We start from the raw sequence: 20,912 nt of genomic DNA, 5'->3' as shown, positions 1-20,912 counted from the left end.
GGCTCACTCCCCGCTGATGCCGGCCAGATGTGAGCCCACCAAAGGCCCCTCCTGGGTGACTCCATCACAGATGCGGGGGGCAGGGCGGAGGGGCTCCAAGCCTTAGAGGTCGTGCAGCCATTCTGTCCTCCCCAAGGGCGTCCTTCATTCAGTCACTCGTTCATTCATTGAAAAAGCAGTGGAGCCCAGAGAACTCAGACTCCGGAATCAGACCGCAGGGCTGGAATCCTGGCTCTGTGATCTGGGCAACTGACTTCCTCTCTCTGGACCTCTGTTTCCCCAGCTGTGACATGGGGATGACGACAGTGCCTGGGTTGCCATGAGTTGATGATGTCCACTGCTTAGAGCCGTACCTGACACATAACAGATACTCCATAACTAAGCGACTATTGTCATCCTTGAGCCCACAGGACTGTAGAAGAGAGACTGGGAAGGAGGGAGGGGGGAGGAGGGGATATCTAAGCCAGAAGCTAAAAGATGAGAGTTAACGGGAATTCTCTGGTTGTCCGGTGATTAGGTCTCCGAGATTCCGCTGCAGGGCGCACAGGTTCAATGCATGGTCAGGGAATTAAGATTCCGCATGCCGTACTGCATGGCCAAAAAGAAAATTAGAGTTAGCAAAGCAAGGGAGGGGGTGGAAGGGTGTCTTCGGCAGAGGGAATAGTAGCTGTAAAAGCTCAGCGGTGAGAGGTCAATTCCTGCACTGTGGCTCAGACCCCCTCCTTAATCTCCTCCCCAGTCCCTGGGGAAACAGGCTGTGGCTAAAACTGCACACCCCACGTCCTCTGGAGGGCCCAGTGGACACTAACGGTGAGCCACTGGCCAGGCAACTGCTGATCGGAGACCCAGCCCTGCCTGCTCCCCAGGGATCTCCAATGTCTGCTGCTGTCTTACCTGGGTTTTGCCTGACTTGGGGAAGCTTCATGTACTTCCTAGCCACACCCCTGCGCCTAGGACCCCGCAGGAGCTCAGGAACAAGCAGAGGGCTCGTCACACCCAGAGAGGTGGAGTGACTTGGTCCAAGCCACACAGCATCCTGGTATTCAGTATTTGTATTTCAATTCTCCCTACGTCCTTGGGCGGTCGCCTGTCTGGGCTGAGAGGGAGAGCCCTTCCCCACTGAGCCAGACAGTGGCCATTGTGTGTTTTGAAACCCAAACCCCGGCCCTCTCCGGATGGATGTGGGGTCGGAGGAGGAGAGGGGCTGCAGGAGGTGGGGATAGCCTCCCGCCCCCATCACCCCAGGGATCCAGCACATGCTCCCAGCCCAGCCACGTCTGGATTCCAGCTGGCAGCTGGGGTAGCAGTGGCCACAGGAATCGCCATCAAAGGCAAGGAGGAGCCTGGTGGGTGAGGAGACAAAAGGCAGGGACGGCCTTCCACCCCAGGCACCGCAGGCCAAGGGTGCGGCCAGTGTGGTGCTGTCCCTGAGACCCAGAACGGCCCTCAGCCATTCTGCAGGGAGAGGGGGAACTACAACTTTGGCTCCAAGCCCCTCCACGGCCCCTGTCTCCTGGGGGAAACAGAGGTGGGTGGTTCTCCTGCAGACACCGTAAGCAGCAGAGGCGCGAATGGACGCTGCCTCGGTGGCCATGAGCCCAGGGCTTCTGGGGCACAGACTCTGGCCCCTGTTCCCATGCGGCATCCATCCCTCCCTCCATTTCCCACACCCACCCGGCCCCCAAGGCCAGGTTGATTTGTCCCACCCCTCCAAAAGTTGCCCCATCCCTACAGAAAAGCCCAGAGGAAATGCCCCCCAACCTCCCAGCAGACTCCTTCTCCCCACCCCCAGAAAACCAGCATGCTCAGGCCTGAATAAAGGTTTATTGTGCTGGTTTGTTATATTCCAGCACCTGGACAGCTGTGCAGAGGTGGTGGAGCCTGGACGGAGGAATAGAAACAAGAATCCCCTCACAGGGCCTCCCCAAATCCTGGATGAAGCTCAGGCTCCCTTGTTGAAGACTAAAGAATGCTGTGGGCACAGGCTGCCAGGCGTGTGTGTGTGTGTGTGTGAAGGGTGGGGGGCCATGGACCCCTGCTTCCAGCCTGGGTGTCGGAAGCCCTCCCCCATACCTTCAGACCCCTCCTAGAATGGGGTCCCCTCACACACCTAGAAGCACCTCCCAGCCAGCTTCTAGGTCGCTTGGAGTCCCTGGCAAGAAAGGTGAACTTCACTTGCCCCATCCCTACAGCCGTAAGTAGCAGGATGAGAGGCCGAGACCCCAAACCCCACCACCCTCACCCTGGACCATCCAGAAACTGGGGAGGGGGCACCCCGTGGAACATTTAGAGCAGTAACTTCCAGAGTGTTCTCTGCAGGATTTTACTCTGTAGCTGTAAAACAAAACAAAAGTATTCCAAGGTCAAAAGCAGTTTGGGAAAGGCTAAGCGAAACCGGATTCCATGGGCGCCTTTACTGCAGGACTTGTCAGAGCCTTGGAGGACTTTCGTTAGGCAGGTGAGGGGAGAGACGGTACACAGAGCAGAGAAGCAATGTTTCCTCGACTCGTTCTTTGGCCCTCAAAGTCCTTCCAGGGAAGCCAGTTTGGGAAATGCCCGTGCTACGCGCAGGGGCCCCTCACAGAAACCTCCTGATGGATCTTCTGTGGTACCTCCAGGCCCCTGTGCGTCTCCCCATTCATTCAACCTCTTCCAAAATGTCTATTCTGTTCCTCTTTTCTGCCTTGATGGAAAGCAGCGGCGTCGGCACTGTCACAAGGGACCTGAGACTTCTGTTTCCCAGCGGATGTGTCTGTGACTGGGACACCCCCCTCCCAGTCCCAGCCCCTAGAGGAGCTGTGCCTTTCGGATGAGCCCCTTGGGGCTGCGGGGACAGATGTTCTGGAAGTCGGTGAGATTCCTGAGGTGGGACAGAGACCAGCATCTCCGCCCACTGTAGTAGGGTCAGACACGCTGGGATCTGCAGCGGGGAGTGGCCGGGGAAGCGGGGTGGTCAGAGCGCGGTAGGGACCAAGGGCCTTTCTATGCCCAAGGTGACCGCTAGGGGTCCAACAGTCAGGGCCCGCAGTTCGAGAGGGGGCAGTTAGATGCTGGGGGGGACACTGCCGCAAACACAGGGGTTTTCGGGGGGACCAGCTGGGCCCCCGGCTTCCTGGGCGAGTAAGGGAGCCACGTCTGGCTCTCCTTGACCTTCATCGGCTGCCGCGGCGCCTGCAGCTGCGTCCGCCTCCACTGAGCAGGGCTCCTCCGGCAGAGGAGGCACCTCGGGTTTATCCGCCGGAAGCGCACGTCCCTGGGCTTCCAGGTCCGCCTCCCGGGGGCCTTTCTCCTCTTCCTCTGATCTGCCCTCTGGTGCCCTGGCTAGGTCTCCACTGCTTGGGGCGGCCCTGGAGGGAGACTTGAGGTTCTGGGTGGCGGCAAGGATGTGAGCCTGGAGCTGCTGTGAGGAATCCAGGGTCTCCTCAGGCCTGCCGTCGGGAGCCCGGTCGGGGACCTCGCTGAAGGCCCGGGGGCCCCCTGCGCGGTCGCTCTGGTCTACGTACTTCTTCTTGGGGAAGGATGAGGGGTAGTAGGCAGAGGCCTTGTGCTTCTGGCGGGTGATGACAGCCGCACAGACGATGAACATCAGCAGGAAGACCAGGGAGCCCACCACGGCGATGAGCATCACGTACTGGCGGAAGAAATCCACGATGCCGTCCAGGAAGTTGGTGGGGGGCTTAGGGCCCGCCAGGGGCGTGGGCTCGGGCCCCACCAACGTGGGGCTGAGGGCCGGGGTTTGCGGCGGCGGGAGGCTAGGGGAGGAGGCCGACGAGCCCTCGGCCTCCCCGCTGCCCCCCGTGTCCTCAAGGAAGCCGGCCTGCAGGGACACGGAGTAGGACACGGTGGGCAGGACCCGCAGCAGCAGCAGCAGCAGAGACACGGCGAGGCTGGGCACCGCTGCGGAAACCATGTTGCCGGGGACCTGTGGGGAAGGGAGGCAGGGGAGACATCAGGGTGGGACCCCGGGGCCTCAGGGGACCCCGAGGGGGTGCAGGGGACACAGAACCTCTTCTAGCCAATCGCTTCCCTTCCCTGGGCCTGAGCCTCCCCACTGTGCAATAGACCCCATCCCGGGGTTCACGTAGGTTCTCCCCTGCCCCCAACGACTCACTTCAATCTGAGCTTCTAGAGGGCACAGGCTGAATCTTAGTCATCTGGGCAACTTCAGGGTTTTGCATTATATCTGGGTCCTGGACGCCACAGTAAGCACCCAATAAATGCATTTTGATGGACTTGGCTCAACGAATAAGAACTTACTCTTTCATTGCTTGCCATGTGCCAGGCCCTATTTTATTTTAGATGAATTTCTCTTGACTCCTGGGAACCACCTGCTGGGGGTAGTACTACATTCTCCCCATTTTCCAGGTGAGGAAATTGAGGCTCAGAGGGATTCAAAGACTTGCTAAGGAAGAGCTGGAGTTTGGATGTAGGCACCGAGGGAGGGCCAAGTGAGTGAGTGAGCAAGCTGACCCCCTCCTCCAGGAAGCCCTCCCCACTGCCCCTGGCCTATCTGCGGTCCTGTCACCAAAAGAGTCATAAGTTTTGAAGCATCCAGATTCTGAGCTCAGCAGGGGCCTGAGTGAGCATGTGCCCCACGGCTAACCCCCACCTCAAGGCCCCCCGGGGGAACCCTTGTGCCTAAAACAAAGCTGGAGCCGGAGTCCTGTGGCCGCCACCAAATGGGATCCAGATGAACTCCGCACCTCCCTCCCCCACGGGAAGGCTGCTCCCTATTTGAACCCCCAGACCCTCCCTGGCCCAGACAGCCTGGATGACTAATAAATTCCTTATGGCCTAGCTTTATGGAGGAGCCTGGCTTCTAAAGCATTAACTCTCCCAGCTGGTGTGAGTTGGCCTGGCCTCTCAGACAAACCCAGGGACCCCAGGCCGCCCCCTGAGAGCCGCTGCCTGGCCCAGCAGAGGGCTCAGGACCCTGATGCTGGATGAGGCTGTATGTGCCAGGATGGGAAAGCCTCACATGCCCCTGACTGTGGCGCCCCCTCTCGGGGATGCAGATGGGAGAGACAGAAGCCCAGAGAAGGCAAGGGGCAGGCCTCAGGCCACACAGCGAGTTCCTGGGCTGAAGGAGTCAGGTGCCCAACATCTTGCAGCAGGTCCCCATGAGAGCCCAGGTCTCAGGCCCCGCTCTGCAAAGCAGGTGACGGTACCAACTCGTGGTGACTTGGGGATACAGGAAGTGATGTAAGAATGACATGGAGCCATTGACTGGCTCGTTCCAAGTGACCTGGTGCCTCCCAATATGACATGAATGCAGACAAACTGGCTCAGATAGCAAAATACAAAAGAAATTTCCAGGACATCAGACAAGGCAACACTCACCCAGAGGCTCTTTTAAAAAAAATTGTGGGGGATGCTCCATGGCATGTGGGATCCTATTTCCCTGATCAAGGATCAAACCCGCATTGGAAGCAAGAGTCTTAACCACTGGACCATCAGGGAAGTCAAGAGATACATTTTAAATGAGTAGGTCACCGTGTACATTTACCACAGGTTGCTCATCTGAGCCCCTTTTGTGGGTGCAATTCCAAAAAAGCCCAGAACACTAGTATTGTCTCCATTTTTCAAATGAGGAATTGGAGGTCCAGAGACAGACAGTGACCTGCCCAAGGACACACAGATGCTAAGTGTTAGAGCTGGGATTTGAACCTTCCTTCTCTGTGATTCTGAGAATCCAAACACTCACTCACACACACACTCACACTCAGATGTGCCCCCGGCTGACCCAGGAATGGGCTAACACTCCCTGGTTGACATCACTTGTCAGCTGGGACCAGAATTTGAGCAGTTCCACGAGCTTCAGGAGCCTTCCCCTGGTACTTGTTAGCCTAGGTTCCTACAGACAGCCTTGATCTTTGGCGGTTTTGCCCCTCCCTCAGCAGTCACCTCCCTGCCTGCTGCTTCGAGTCAAGCCCTGGAATGACCTCTCATGGTGGCAGCTGAAACTTCTCACTATAGACTGCCGGCCGGGTGGGGCCTGAAGACCAGGGGTCTTCCCTGCGGCAGCGGCCGTCAAGGTTCCGCCCTGAAGCTCTGCAGGCACCGGACTGAGAAGGCCAGTTAGGCCGGTATTAGCTTCCTGGTTCCATCTGGGTCTGGCTCTGCTGCCCGGCTCCTCTGGGCCTCACTTTCCCCATCTGTAAACTGGGGGCGGGGCAAGGAGGTGAGCACAGGGCTTGCCTCTCGGAGCTGTTAGGATCAGATGAGACCACAAGTTCAGAAAGCGCCTGGTACGGAGCTGCTGCTCCCCGGTGGCAAGGGCAGGGGAGGGGGGTGGGCGCGGGGGAGGGGGGGGGCGCGGGGCGGGAGGAGATGGAATTCAGAAGCAGCCGAATTTCTACGCCAGCAGGGATCCAAGACCAGCCGGCACTCTCCCACCGCCACCCCCCTCCCTGGACAAATGATGATTATCCTCACCTGATGTGTAAATGTGCTCACTCTTTCCCCCCATCCTCCAGGAAAGACCAAATTTGTATTAATACCTCGTTGAGTGAAATCTCCCCAAGCTGTAGCCAACGAGGAATCCAGGACCAGACACACACAAACACACACGCACGCACGCACGCACGCACACATACACACATGCACAGCAATGAGTCAGACAGAGTGAAGTGTTCCTTTCCCCAAGAGCCTTGGGGGCTGGGGCAGAGGATACGGAAAGAGGCCACGCGAACTACTTCTGGCTCTTCAAGACTGAGACCTTGACTCTCCGAGTCCGTTCATCGCCCCCACGACTCTCCTCCCCGGGCTCCCTGGGAGATGTGCAGGCCGAGTGCCGGGAGCCGGCGGGGCTTCACAGAACATGACTGTGTGACCCTGCTGGACGAGCCCCCTGACCTCTCTGGGCCTCAGTTTCCAGTCTGTAGAATGGGCACGTTGACCTGGGCTGCTCTGACATGATTGTCCTGCCCATCAGCTGCCCCCAGCTCCTCCCTGCTCCTCATTTTTTTTTCCAGGACGCAGAAATTCATGGGCCATGAGGAGGTGGGGTCAGGCCAACCCCTCTCATTTCATCCAGGAGGAAACCCAGGCCCGACACTGGGAAAGGCCTGCCCAGGGTCACACAGTCGGTCAGGACAGAGCCTGACTGGAGAGGTGGCTCTGAACACCCGGGTGGAGGTCATTTCCCAGCTGTGTGTCCTGAGGTCAGGCATGGCACCTCTCTGAGCCTCAGTTTCCATATCTGTACGATGGTGATAAGGTCACCTTCCTGGACTATCGTTAGGACAAGAAATAGCAGTGGCTGGCACAGCGGAGATGTCAATTAGTAGTACCACATGATTATCCAGGACTTCAAGCTGGGAGCAGGGCCCCTCTCCAGAGCCCATCTCACTCACAGTTCATTGTTTTCAAATGTGATGCCCCCACTTGAGGTCAGGAATAGGCAGATACTTCAAATCCATCCCTAGGGCCAAGGTACCCCGCCAAGACCTGAGGCTGAGGGGCCGGGGCTGCCCTGCCCCCATTCAGGGACTGGTGGCCAGAGGGGGAGGGGAGCCCACAGAAACCTGGCTTCAATTAGTGGCCTTGGGGGGAGGGGTTCTGGCTGAAGCTCTGAAGCCCCTGCTCCAGGGCAGCCAAGGACAGGGCCCTGGGCCCCTTGGAGGGGAGGCCTGGGGAAGGACAGGAGTCTTTCCCTGAAGTCTTGAAACCCACACACGTACACACAATTCACAGACACACAACAGGCACAAAAGACACAGATGCACAGCGTCTCGACACCCCGGATGGCTACACGGACCCGCAGCCCAGACACACAGAGAACACACACGGACGCACGCAACACGTGCACACACGTACCCCCCGACCCGCTGGGGAGCCCCACAGGTGGGACCACCCTCGTACACACCACCCTCCTGCGGACCCTGGGAATACCCACCCCGACGCCCACTTTCCAGCACACCCCCTACAGCAAGGCCCCAGCTGCACACACATGCCCCTCTCTGGCCAACACAGCACCGCGCTCAGGACGCATCATCCCCGGGCACACACAGCTGGCCACCCGTCGTGTTAACACAGGTCACACACGTACTCAACATCCGACACACACTCAAGGCTCACACATACTTAGAGAAGCCCCCTAAAGCACTCACGCCGGCCCCCTGAACTCCAAGACACCCCGGGCTCCCCGAGAGAGGCGGGGGCCCCAGGACTCACCAGCTCCTCTGCACACAGGGTATCCCACCAGGTGGAGCAGAGCGAGTTGGAGTCCGTGGCGGTGCCCAGTGGCCGCGGCTCTGGGCTGCCGCCCGCCCTCCCCCGCCCTCCCAGCCTCCTCCTTCCCTCCCTCCCTCCCTCACTCCCTCCCTCCGTCCAGCTTGATTTCATTAAGTGGGTTTGGGGTGGGGACAAGGGGAGGGGCGGGGCCGAGCCCGGCCACACGCAGTCCCCCTCCCCGCTCACACTCACGGACACCCCCTCCTCCACGGGTGCCCCCTCCACAGCCCGGGACACCAGATGCAGCATTTCCTCCCTGACCACGGGTCCCCAGGGCAGACTGAGGCCGACAGACACACACAGCAGGGCCGTCCTGCCGAGCACCCCTGGGCCAGCAAGCAGGGATCCTGCCTCCCAGCCCAAGGGGACGAGGTCAGGGAGGCTCCGAGGCCCCTGGAAGTGAGGAGGAAAATTCCCTGTGCTTGGTTCCAGCTGTGACTCAGGTTTTCCGAAGCTCAGGGCACAGAGTGGGAGCTGGGCTGTGCTTAAAGGATTCGTGGAGGGTCAGGCCTGAGGCAGGGAGGGAATTCAGACACCCAAAATCAGAGCCTTTTCTTCTGCAGGCCTCCGTTTCCCCATTTACAGGGATGGGTGGGAAGCTCTGTGGGTTCCCTCTAACATCCTGAGATCCACGGCCTCGCGATACCCCAAAATGAAGTGGCCAGAACACGGGTTTTCATGGCCCCGTTTCACAGACTGAGAAAGTGAGGCAAGGTGCATTCAAGAGGCTCCTCCAGGGAACTGAGATAAGTCAGTTGTGGGCACGGGAACCAGGCCCTCTGGCTGATCTGAGGAGTCCAGTGAGTCAGCAGTCCTTGCATTCATTTATTCCTGCGCTCATTCATTCATTCGTCCATCAAATGCTTAATGAACACCTATGTGCACCAGACCCGGTGCTAAGCAGGTTTCAGAGGTGAATCAGACCAGCCTTCAAGAAGCTCACAGACTTCCAAGCAGAAGCATACATACATTAATTGCTTTTTTTAAGAAACAGAAATGGGTCCACGGCGGGAGAGAAGCCAAGAGCTCAGGGAACCCCAGGACAGAGACAGGTCCACTGAAAGAAGCAGGGGAGTTGTCCTAGAGGTTGTGACTGTGAATGAGCAGAGACCCAGGAAGGTTATTCCCGGAGGAAAGACCAGTGTGGATGAAGGCAGGTGGCTGAGAATGCTGCACACGGACAGGGGACTGTGACGAAACTGTGCTGGAGCATGAAGTGGATGAAAGGGAGGAGCGAAAGAGGAGGGCAAGGGAAGAGCAGAGCTAAAGGCTCAGAACAGCATTCATCAGGGGCAACAGGGAGCCAGGGAAGGTCTGGAGCATGGGGAGTACAAGAATCAACAGATCATGCCCACCTTTTAGGAACCAGGGCCCTAGATTGTAACTACTCCCTTTGATGGTCCCAGCAGCCCCAACTCGCCTCCCCAAAGAGGAGCCAGCTGTTTAGAAAATAAAACCAGAGAAATTACCCGGCCAGTGACCCCATTAGACAGCTATCAGACCATCTCTCTCTCTCTCTCTCTCTCTCTCACACACACACACACACACCCCTTAAGCCAAATATCCCGACCCACAATCTGAAGAGAGAATAACAAAAACGTCAATCACCAATGGGAGGGAAAAAGATCCCTGAGTTCCAGCCCCGGCTCACTCATCAGCTGTGAGTGGCTGGGCAACTCTCCGTCCCTCTCTGGGCTGCAGCTAAGTGTGGGGTTGTTCTCGATGCCCTTTGCAAGGCTGCCACCTCTGAAGTTCCAACGCTGTGACATTCTAAATTGTATTCAGTCTACAAATATTTCTTGAGCACTGAGTTTACACCCAGCCACTGTCAGGCCCTGGAAGACAGTAATGAGCAGACATAGGCTCAGAGAGAGGAGACTTGCAATAAGCAAGTAAACAAAGCAATGAATATCTAACTGCAAACTGTGCTAAGAGTTGGAATGGGGCATTTCCAAGGCTCTGAGAGGCCAGTCTGGGGGGCATTAGTCTGGTCCTGGGGCTCATGGGGGCCTTCATGAGGAGGTGGAAGTAGAGCTACTGGTGGAGGTCTTTTGGGAGGCAAGAATGCACGAGGATAGCATGTGCAAAGGCCCGGGGGTAGACAGGAAGCCAGCACCTTCAGAGCAGTTCCTGATCATCATCAAGCAAAAGTCCATGAACTAGGCCTGTGGGGGGACCAGGACCTCTACCTGTTTTGTGAGTGGCCGTAACTCCAGCATCTAGGGCGGTCCCTGGAACACAGGAGGTGCTCAATAAATGCTTGTGACCATGTCAGTGCCACTCTGCTCTCCACTCTCACGTTCCTAGGATCTAACCACTCCTCATCCATCCTGAAGGACTCACAGTCCACCTTCTCCAGCTCCAGGACCCATGGTAGGGCCTGGCCCGGGTGATCCCACGGCCCACAGCGCCACGCATGGCTCCAAGGGTGGGGGCGGGCAGGCCTGTGGCTTGGAGGGGGCCAGGCCGCTCACTCACAACCCACAATTTCAGAAACAGAGCAACGGGTCCTCTGCCCAGCCTGGAAGCAATTCAGAGCCCCCACCCTGTGCCTAGCCTGCAATTAGCAGCTGTGACCACCCCCACCCCCGCCCGGCTGAACAACCAGGACTGAGGAGGCAGGGAGGAGGAGGAGGAGGGAAAGCCTCACCCAGGCTTGAGTCTCTGCCAGAGTGCTCCCCGGTTGAGCCTGGGCAAGCTGCTTGGCCCACCGCAGCCCCCAGCTCCAGCCTCTCGCGGGCTCAGAGCCGCTTCTAATTACACAGCCCCCGAAGCCACCGGGGCCTGCCTTCTGGGCAAAAATATCGCAAGATTTTCATGTAGCTGGAGAGACCTGGGCTGCGGCCCCATCACAGCACGGGCCTGGCCTGCGGGTGGACACCCATGGAGTGGCCCCTAGTCGGGGGCTCCAAGGAGGTAGAGTGGCCAGGGCCCAGGTGTGCTGTGAAACCTCCCCATGCCTCAGCTCCCCCATCTGTAAACTAGAGACGTTCACTCATTCCACAGCTCTTTACCGAGTGTCTCTGTGAGCCAGGAGCTGCCCAGGGCCTGGAGAGAACTGTGAATGAGACAGATGCTGAAGCGACTTGCCTCTGGCTGTTCCCTCCACCTGAAGCACTGCCCTCCATGCGCCCCCCTGGCCTTGCATCTCTGTTATCACCACCTCCAGGAAGCCCTCCCTGAACCCCAGCGTCTGGGGAGGGAGATGAGCAGCTCCTTCTGTGTTCCTGCACCCCTGGTGCCCTGTAAGGACTTGTTTCTATGTGTCTCTAGACTGTCAGCTTCTTGGGTCCAGAATAAGGGCTTCTTCTGTCACCATATCCCTGGCACCAGTGCCTGGAACACAGTAGGTGCTCAGTAAATGCCCTCCACCGGCTGAATGACTCTCGTCCAACCTGCCCGTGTTCCAGACGGGGAAACAGGCCCAGAGAGGGGATTCACTGACATAATATTGCTCTGCCTCAAGGAGCTCCTCTCAGGGTAACCGGTTAAGAAGCAAGTCAACTGGCAGTTCAAGAAGACACCCTAAAAAGGCCGAGGAGACAGGAAGTAGCTTGGAAAGGGTCGGGGGCAGGTGTCCGGTCATCTATTCTAGTGATTGTGGTCAGGGCTGGCTTCCTGGAAGAGGTGTAAGCACTGACATGTGCAGTAAGAGCAACCAGGCACTCCAGGAGCAGGAGGAACAGCTTCCAGGGCCAAGAAAGCCAACAGCAAGTTCAAAGGCTCTGCGGTGGAAAAGGGCTTGGCACCAAGCGTCTTATAGGGAAACCAGAGCAGGTGCTGAATTGGTTCTCGCCCAGGAGTCACTCAAGCTCAGAAACCGAGAGACCTGTCTTCTTCACTCCCAGCTCTGCCCCTCCCACATGCACTGCTGTGTGAGCCAAGCCTCAGTTTCCCTTCCCACACCAGGAGGAGTCAGCCGAGTTTCCTCTGAACTCTTTTTGCTGTGTGATTCTAAGTGAATTTCCCACTCCAGCAAACAACCCACCACCACAGTAGGGAGAAAAATACCGTAGCCACTTTGGAAAACAGTCTGGTAGGTTTTATCAAGTTAAAGATATGCTTCTCAATGACCCAGCAAGCTCTTCTCTGGGTATTTCCCCAAGAGAAATGACAACACACGTCCACATGCAGACAAGAAAGTCGGTTTATCCATAAGAGCCGAAAAAACACCAAACGTGGCAAGTACCCAGATGTCCACCAACAGGACGACGGACGCATAGACTGTGGTCCGTGCAGTGACACTGCCCCGCAGGGGGAGGATGAGATGGGAGGCAGACGGTTTGGACAAATCTCATAGACACACGGAGCAAAAGAAAGGGACTCCACAGAACACAGACTGGGTGATTCCATTTACAAGTTCTAGAACAAAGTCTAAACCAGGCTGTGGAGACAGAAGTCGGAAGAGCGGATACCCAGAACTTCCCTGGTGGTGCAGTGGCTCAGGCTTCACGCTCACAGTGCCAGGGGCCAGAGTTCGATCCCCGGTCAGGGAACTAGATCCCACGTGCTGAAACTAAGACCTGGTGCAGCTGAATAAATAAAGATACATTTTTAAAAAAGAAGAAGAAGAAGAAGGCAGTTACCCTTGGAGGCGGGTATTGACTGGAAGGAGACTCAAAGAAATTTCTGGGGCTGGAGCCGGACAATGTCTGGGTGGCGGTTATGGGGGCACGTGTGTATGGGAAAATCAAGCCTCACACTTCAGATGGTTATGCTTTACGTAGGTTATGACTCAAAGTTGTCTTTAAAAATTAAGAGCCCTGCCTCCCTCTTGTTATTATTATTTTTTTTTGGTGGGGTGGGGGCACCAGAGCCGGTAGGATCTCTGGCTTCCTGTGTCCCTGGTGACCTGGCCAGCCACACACAGCCTTGTAAACATTTACATTCCCCAAGCCCAGTGCAAGCAGCAGCTCCGTGCAGCCCACGTGGGAGCCCAAGTGTCAGAGGGTAGGGGTGTAGATGCGCAGACCTGGCCTGGCTCTCCCGCTGTGCCAGCTGCCCACGGGGTGCCCTCAGCAAGGTGCCCTCCGGCAGGCCGTTCTGCAAGAGCCCCCTGCTGCCCCGCCCCACCCTCCATCAGGAAGAGGAATTGAGATGGTGGTCCTGAACCGCCTTGGCAGCACTGTAGGAAATCGAGGGGCGGGGTGGGGGGAGAGGGGTGCTGCCCATCTTTGAGCAGAGGGGCAGAGTGGGGAAGGCCCGGAGCTGGACTTCGGGGCCCTGAAGTCACCCAAACAGTACATCATCCTGTGTGTCTCCTGCTCTGCGACCCCTCCCTTTACACTAAGACCATCTGTCCTATTTTCCCTCTCTCTCCCTTCTTTCATCTTCTCCTTCCTTCCTCCTTCCTTCTCCTTCCTTTCCTCTTCCCTATCCTTCCCTTCCATTTCTTTCTTCTTGTTCTCTCTCTCTCAGTCCTTATTGAGCACATGCAATGTGTCGGACACTTCCCACCGCTGGGGCTACAGCAGAGAGCAATACAGACGAAAAGTCTCTGTCCTCGGGGAGCTTGCCTTCTGGTGGGAGCAGAAGGCCGTTCAAAAGATAACTCTGGGACTTCTTCCCTGGTGGTCCAGTGGTTGAGAATCCACCTTGCAACACAGGGGACGCAGGTCCGATCCCTGATGGGGAACTATGATCCGACATGCCCTCAAGAGTCTCTGCGCCTCAGGGAAAGATCGCAATGAAGAACCTGAGTGCCGCAACTAAGAACAGCCAAATAAATACACAAAAAGATAACGCTGGGACCTCTCTGGTGGTCCAGTGGTTAAGACACTTGCACTTCCATTTCGGGGGCGGCGGGGCAGAGGTTCCATTGCTGGTCGGGAAACTAAGATCCCACATGCTGCCCAGCACAGCCAAAAAAGAAGATAGCTTAGTAATTACATACAGAATGATAGATGGTGATAAGGAGTACTGAGGAAGGCAAAGCAGGGAAACGGTGATGTTCAAGCAAAGACCTGAAGGACGTGGCGGAGCGAGTCAGGGAGATGATCAGAGGAAGAGCGGTCCAGGCAGAGGCAAGAACGCTTGCAAAGGTCCTGAGGTAGCAGGTGCTGGGTGTGGTTTTTTTTTTTTTCAATTTATCTTCAGTCAGTGAGAGGCTTGCAAGAGATATCATAGAGAATCTTTTCCTTTTTTTTTGGCTGCACTGGGTCTGGGTTGAGGCACCCAGGATCTTCAGTCTTCCTTGCAGCATGCAGGAGTTTTCATTGCAGCATTTAGCTAGGGGATCTAGCTGACGATGGGGAAGGGGCTCCATGGAAGGCCCCTGTGAAACCCACGCAGATCCCCACAGCCCCTCCCCCAGCCACCGGCTTCTGACTCAGCTGGGACCCGACACTTGGCTCCGGGGTCTCCTAATGAACCTCCTCTCCTGGCAGCTGCTGTGAGCCACCTTCTGCACCCGAGCCCAGGGACAGCCTCACGGAGAGGGTCTTCCACAACCCCCAGATCCATCCACCAGGAGGGAAAGGGCCCCGTGGGGGTGACAGCAAGGAGGGAAACTCAGCCAGGGTGAGCTGAGACCACCTACCCTTCAGGGCCTCTGGGTTCTGCTGCTTCAGAGCCGAGCGACCTTGGGCTAAGTTCCTCCGCCACTCTGGCCCTTAGTCCCCTCATCTGTAAAATGGGAGCAATAGGAACATTTCCCTGGGTTATTGTGCGAATGTAACGAGCCCTGGTTATCTGTTACGGTTGTTGTTTAGTCGCTAAGTCACGTCCAACTCCTTTGTGGCTCCATGGACTGTAGCCCACCAGGCTCGTCTGTCCATGGGATTTTCCAGGCAAGAATGCTGGAGCAGGTTGCCATTTCCTCCTCCAGGACATCTTCCCAACTGTAGAATCGAGCCTGGATCTCCTGCTTTGGCAGGTGGAAGGACTCTTTACCACTGAGCCACCAGGGAAGCCCTTACAGGCTTGGTGTGTATGTGTGTGCTAAGTCACTTCGGTCGTGTCCAACTCTGTGCGACCCTATGGACTGTAGCCCGCCAGGCTCCTCGGCCTGTGGGATTCTCCGGGCAAGAATATTGGAATGGGTTGCCCTACCCTCCTCCAGGGGATCTTCCCAACTCAGGGATCGAACCTGCGTCTCTCAAATTTCCTGCACTGGCAGGAGGGTTACCAGTAGCGCCACCTGGCACTAAATACATATGCTAATAATAACAACAGAGACGCAAGTGGTGCCTCGGACTGAGACTCCTTCTCACAGCATCTGGACAGCAGCGAAAACAGAGGCTTGGCATACAGCAGGCGCTCCACAAGGCTCCTGAACCGAAAAAGGCAGAGCGGTCACCCACCCAGCCCCCACTCGCTGGCAGGTCAGCTGGCAAGGCGGCCCCCATCCTTAGAGGGGTGAGCCCACAGGCCCAGGCTGGCTCCTGATCCTGCCAGGGCCCCCGAGTGCATGCTCCGATCCATCTCCCCCGGCTAGAGTCCGACCTCCCCAGGGCACATGCAGGCGCTGGCCAGGGGAGGAAGGGCCCCAACAGCTGGAAACATCTGGTTTGAATTGTCGGTTGGAAGCACCGACCAGGCAGCCATGGAATTTGTGAGCTAATTTTAGGCCAAAAGACGGCGTGCTTAGCAGGGCGGGGGCTTGCTCCCCAAACCACAGGGGGGCTGGACTTCCAGGCATGGGGGGATGTGGAGGCCCCACGGTGCCCCTCAGAGGGTCTACGCCTGCTCCCATAGCCAGGGACTGCCTCTCTAACGTGGGCCCTAGTTGGTCACCTGAAGTGTGCCAGCCATGTCACAGCTGTATGAATAGCAAGGGCTTTTCTCCCCATTTCACAGGTATGGAAGCTGAGGCTCCCAGAGGTTAGCCTTGCCCGACATCCAGAAATAAGCAGCAGAGCAGGGATTGAAACCCAGGCCTGACCCTAAGCCTTAAAGCTAAGGCTCTTTTGATTTCTGCTTCTGGTGCTTAGATTTTTGCCAGTCCCACAGCTGTCTCTGCATCTTCACCCCCTTGCCAAACTCCCTTGCCCATTTGTCAATGCGGTCCATGTCTTCTGAACCCCTGCGGACTGCCAGGCACTGTGCAGTCATAGAGAGAGTGAATGTGAGGGACAGAGGCCCCGCCCTTGCACAGCAAAAATCCGTACATCCACATGGTCATCTGGCTTCCCAGGTGGCACTAACGGTTAAGACCCCCGCCCACCAGTGCCAGAGACGTGAGAGATGCAACTCAGTCCCTGGGTCAGGAAGATCCCCTGGAGAAGGGCATGGCTACCCACTCCAGTATTCTTGCCTGAAGAATCCCATGGACAGAGCACCCTGGTGGGCTGCAGTCCACGGGATCACGAAGAGTCGAACACGACAGCACGAGCTCCACCACCACCACCCTGAAGGGGAGCAGGGGGTTGTCCTAAACAAAAGTGGGGGCAGGGCCGCAGAGAAGGCCCCTCTGAAGAGGCGACATTCACGCTGAGACACAAAGGATGAGAAGATGCTGGTCCCACAGACCTCTGGCCAGAGAGCACTAGGCAGAGGGGCAGCAGGTGCAAAGGACCCGGGGCAGGAGAGTGCGAGGAAGAAAGAACCAGCAGGCTCTTGGGGCCTGAGCCAAGTGACAGTGAGAGATGACAGCTTTCCTGCCCTCATCCAGCCAACACGTCTGCCAGTGGGTGAGACGGGGGTCCAAACAGGCAGGGGTTGGCTTCCAGAAGCTTCGGCTGCTGGCGGGATTAAGGCACCCTACCGTCCTACAGATTCATTTATAGCCAGTGATTTGCTGAGGGGGCCACTGAAGCTCTGGGGGAAATCCCCTGAAGGCCGGAGGGGTCCAGAGGCCAGACACAAGGGAGAACGATTCGTCTCTCGGAAGGACTGCCCCAAGGGAGGGGCAGCCCGGAAGCAGTGCTGGGACCGGAGGGGACCGTGCTTCGCCCCTGGCAGGGTTCACGTGCCCGGGAAAGGGACTGCATCTTCGCCCCTTTGGTGCTCCTGTCTCCTGCCCTGGGCCCGTTCCTTTCGGCTCCTTTCCTCGGAAAAGCAGCTCCAAGGCTGCCGCCCTGCCAGGTTCAGCAGCAGCATCCTTACTGTGCCAGGCTTGGGCATGGGGCACTGGCCCCGTGGGACCCCAGGGGGCAAAAGCCTGAGCAATTATGGCTACAGGCTTCCAGCCACCAAGAGGAGACACAGCAATCAAGCTCATGGCCACACAGTTCGGGTTTCCAAACACTTTTGAGAAGGGGAACTCCAAGGGGCCCTCACTGCCAAGTGGGGAGAGCAGAATTTCTCCACCTCAGGACCACTGACATTTGGACCAGACCCTTCTTTGCCTCGGGGGACTGGCCTGTGCACTGTGGGATGTTTGTCGGGGTCCCTGACCACCTACTAGATGCCAGCAATGCTCCCCCAAGTCATGACAACCAGCTTATCTCCAGACATTGCCAGATGTCCCCTGGGGGGGGCAAAGTTGCCCCCGGGTCAGGACCACCAGCTCAGAGCCTTCCTGTGTGGGCATTCATAGCTAAAGAGTGGATGGTTTTACTCACTAGCTGGGGAGACCTGGGACCCCCAGACTTCCTAAACACTTATGATTTTGTTCTGCCCATTGAAAAATATTAGGAAAACACAGGAAAGTCAAAAGAACCAAATAAAATTCACTTATAATCCCACGCTTGGTGGCTAATCTCTCTTAACGATTTGGTGTACTTCCAGTCATTTTTCTGTATCTGAAAATGGTTTATGGAGGACATATCTTGTGCTTAGGCATCAGGTAAGACTTGGTTGGGTGGCAGGCAGGGGTGGGGTATGGAGGAAGGTTTGGGGAGCCTTTGTCCAGATTGACAGCCAGATGAAGCACCCGCAGGGCTGGCAGCAACCCCCCTCCAAAGGGACAAGAGTAAATTCAGCATGCCACCCCCTGTCCCCCATTTCCTGTCTACCCTCCTTCCTTCCCTACTGCCAGAGCTGAAGTCAGCGGAGTCTGGTTTCTCAGCAGTGCAACTTGCTGAAGTCAGTGGCCCAGCTTTCTGAACCTCAGTTTCTCTAGCAGAGAAGTGGGATAATAATTGTCCTCACCTCACGGGTTGTTGTGAGACCTGAATGCGATCAGGCAGATAAAGCATTTGCCGTGGGGCTGGGCATAGACTGAGTGCCCAGGAAATGCCCGTGCCTTGGTGCAGCCCCCTCTCTCAGTCTTGAATCCCGGGTCTGCTCTGTGCCTGCTCTCTGCAAGCTGGGTTCAACTTCGTCATCCCGGGGCTTCCCTAGTGGCTCAGACAGTAAAGACTCTGCCTGAATGAAGGAGACCCAGGTTCGATTCCTGGGTCAGGAAGAGCCCCTGGGGAAGGGATTGGCTACCCACTCCAGTATTCTTGCCTGGAGAATCCCAGGGACAGAGGAGAGCCTGGCAGGCTGCAGTCCATGGGGTTGCAAAGAACTGGACATGACTGAGCAACTAACAAGTCCCAGCGCCTTCTCTCAGCAACTGGGAGCCACAAAGGGTGGCTGAGGGGACTTCCAGACGCCAGGACAGGTCAGCAGGAGTGGGAGTTTGGGGCACGGGATTCCCCCAGAACCCCGCTATGATCTCAAGGACCTCATGACTTAGTGGTAAGAATGTGTCTTTCTGATTCAAGCCTAGATTCCAATCTCAGATCCTTATGTATGATCTGGGACATGTGACTGCACTTCTCTGAGCCTCAGTTTCCTCTTCTGTAAAATGGGGAGACTCCTAGTTCCTTCATAGGCTGTTTAAGGGGATCCATGGAGACATAGCAGATATTCGTGTTCAGTGGATGGATGGGGCAATTCCTGGGGTGATGTTCAAGGGCAAGGGAGGTCCAGACAAGTGGAAGGGCACACTAGGATGCAGGAGCCAGCCTATATCAGGCTCAGATCCAGTTGTCAAATTTTCAGAATTATTTGAACCAGTTGTTACATAAAATTAAGTTACATTATGTTAAAAACCAAGGTCTTCAATACTTAAAACTCATCGCTTCCGCATGATCTTACTACATCCTACATCTATGCCATTGGCATTATTTACATTTTTTGTATGATCTACTGTATAAATGGCTGGCTCAAAATCAGCCATGGGAGTATTTACAGCAAAGAAATTGGCAAGCACTGCAAATCGTGCTTTGGGCACCAATCCACCTGCGAAGCCAGTTGATAAATATATACCAGCACCCCACTGGGTTTGGAGCTCTGATCTGGCTCCATCCTTCCTTCATCCTCCGAGACTGGACCAAGCGAAGCGCCAGGCTGCCCTTGGCTCCACTAGCTGGTGGTGGGCGCCCCCTGGTGGCATCTTCAAGCATTCGCCATCTCCGCTGCTGACGAATCCTGCACCTTGAAGGGAGGGCTGCCGAGAAACGCTCCTCTTCCGGTAGAGACGGAAAACCAACGTGCGGGAGCAGGGGTGCTCCCCGGGGCCCTTAGGGGAGCCCGGAGACCTGCTCTCTGCCCAGACGGACGAGGTAGCGAAGTCCCAGAGGAACTGCTCAAATGTCCCCCAAGTCCTCCAGCCTCTGGGACCCCACCCCAGTGATGTGGAATCCACCAGCTGAGTTTTCTGATCCCTGATAAAGGGGAAGTGAAATCCTGTTGCTGTCTTAGGACCCCACCTTCTCCAGGGTTGGCTATCCCCGCCCATGGCGGATACCCAGCTGCACCAGCGCCCCCACCAGAGCACCTTGAACACACCTTCCTGTGTATCACAGCTGTTGTAGAGGTTCAAGGGCAAGGGGGCAGGGGAGGACAGAACCAGGCAGTTCTCCGCTTATCCTGACTCTGTCCCCTATGGCCCTGTTGCTTTTCGTGTTCCTCCTCCCTTTCCCCCCATCCCTTTCTCTGAGTTGCAGCCAACAACCCCCACTTCCCCTGCCCCAATTAGACCTTTTCTTTGAATTCTTTCTCTGCAGGTTATGCCACTGAGTGGAGGGGGTCCTGAATTCCCAAAGAGGCCCTTGGAGGCATTTTTCTAGAAGAGAAAAAGTCCCCTGAGATGAATGTTCTAGAAGGTAGAAGTGTGTGTGTGTGTGTGTGTGTGTGTGTGTGTGTGTGTGTTTCCTTCCCCGTGTACAGAAAGGACTAAAAGGCATTAGGAAGCAAAGATCAAAAGTCTGAAACCCTGGCTCAGCCATGTCAGGAAGTAAACCACACCCTTCTCCTCTCTAAGCCTTTGTCTTCCTGATCTGACCCTCGGGGTCCACGTGGGTTTCAGTGCTTAAACAAGGCCACTTGCTGTCCTAATCTGCTGGAGCCAGAAACCTTATATCCCACTGATATAGGACTTTCAGTGCTGAAACCAGGAAAGTCTCAGGACATCTGGTCACCCTACACTGAAGTCAGGGACAAGCTAACTTACAGAGCCTGACCCAGCCTGCTGCCTTAAAGTTTCAACAGAATTCAGCTAAACCCCTTCATCCATGACTCAGAGTCAATCGCGGCCTTTATGCCGGATGCCAGAGTTGAGAAGATGCGACAGAGACCACGTGAGCTGCCAAACCTAAGATATTTATGATCTTGCCCTTTAAGAAAAAGTTTACTGGGCCCCAGACTCTCTATGCTGGAGAAGGAAATGGCAGCCCACTCCAGTATCCTTGCCTGGAGAATCCCATGGACAGAGGAGCCTGGCAGGCTACAGTCCAGGGGGTCGCAAAGAGTCGGACATGACTGAAGTGACTCACTTCATTTCTTCAAACTCTGTAAGACAACCA

The 20,912-nt window shown here is 56.4% G+C and overlaps 1 protein-coding gene across 2 annotated transcripts; it reads right to left on the bottom strand.

The window, feature by feature from the left end:
* Nucleotides 1-1,805: 1,805 nt before the first annotated feature.
* TMEM119 (transmembrane protein 119) lies at nt 1,806-8,257 on the bottom strand. 2 transcript variants are annotated; one of them, XM_086348464.1, is made up of 2 exons: nt 8,176-8,257; nt 1,806-3,922 (listed from the first exon to the last, which is right to left on the bottom strand). In XM_086348464.1, exon 2 carries the CDS (start codon nt 3,908-3,910, stop codon nt 3,044-3,046), a length of 867 nt encoding a protein of 288 aa, XP_086204590.1. In that variant the 5' UTR covers nt 3,911-3,922; nt 8,176-8,257; the 3' UTR covers nt 1,806-3,043. The 2 variants fall into 2 exon arrangements, with proteins under 2 accessions (XP_086204590.1, XP_086204591.1); XM_086348465.1 differs by lacking the exon at nt 8,176-8,257 and adding an exon at nt 6,436-6,584.
* Nucleotides 8,258-20,912: the final 12,655 nt, after the last annotated feature.

This window comes from Bos grunniens, chromosome 17 (genome assembly GCF_055505025.1).
Source record: "Bos grunniens cultivar Pamir isolate PY7600 chromosome 17, Bosgru_T2T1.0, whole genome shotgun sequence".
Taxonomy (NCBI): domain Eukaryota; kingdom Metazoa; phylum Chordata; class Mammalia; order Artiodactyla; family Bovidae; genus Bos; species Bos grunniens.
Note: the sequence above shows the minus strand (reverse complement) of the source record. Positions and strands in the feature narration are given on the sequence as shown.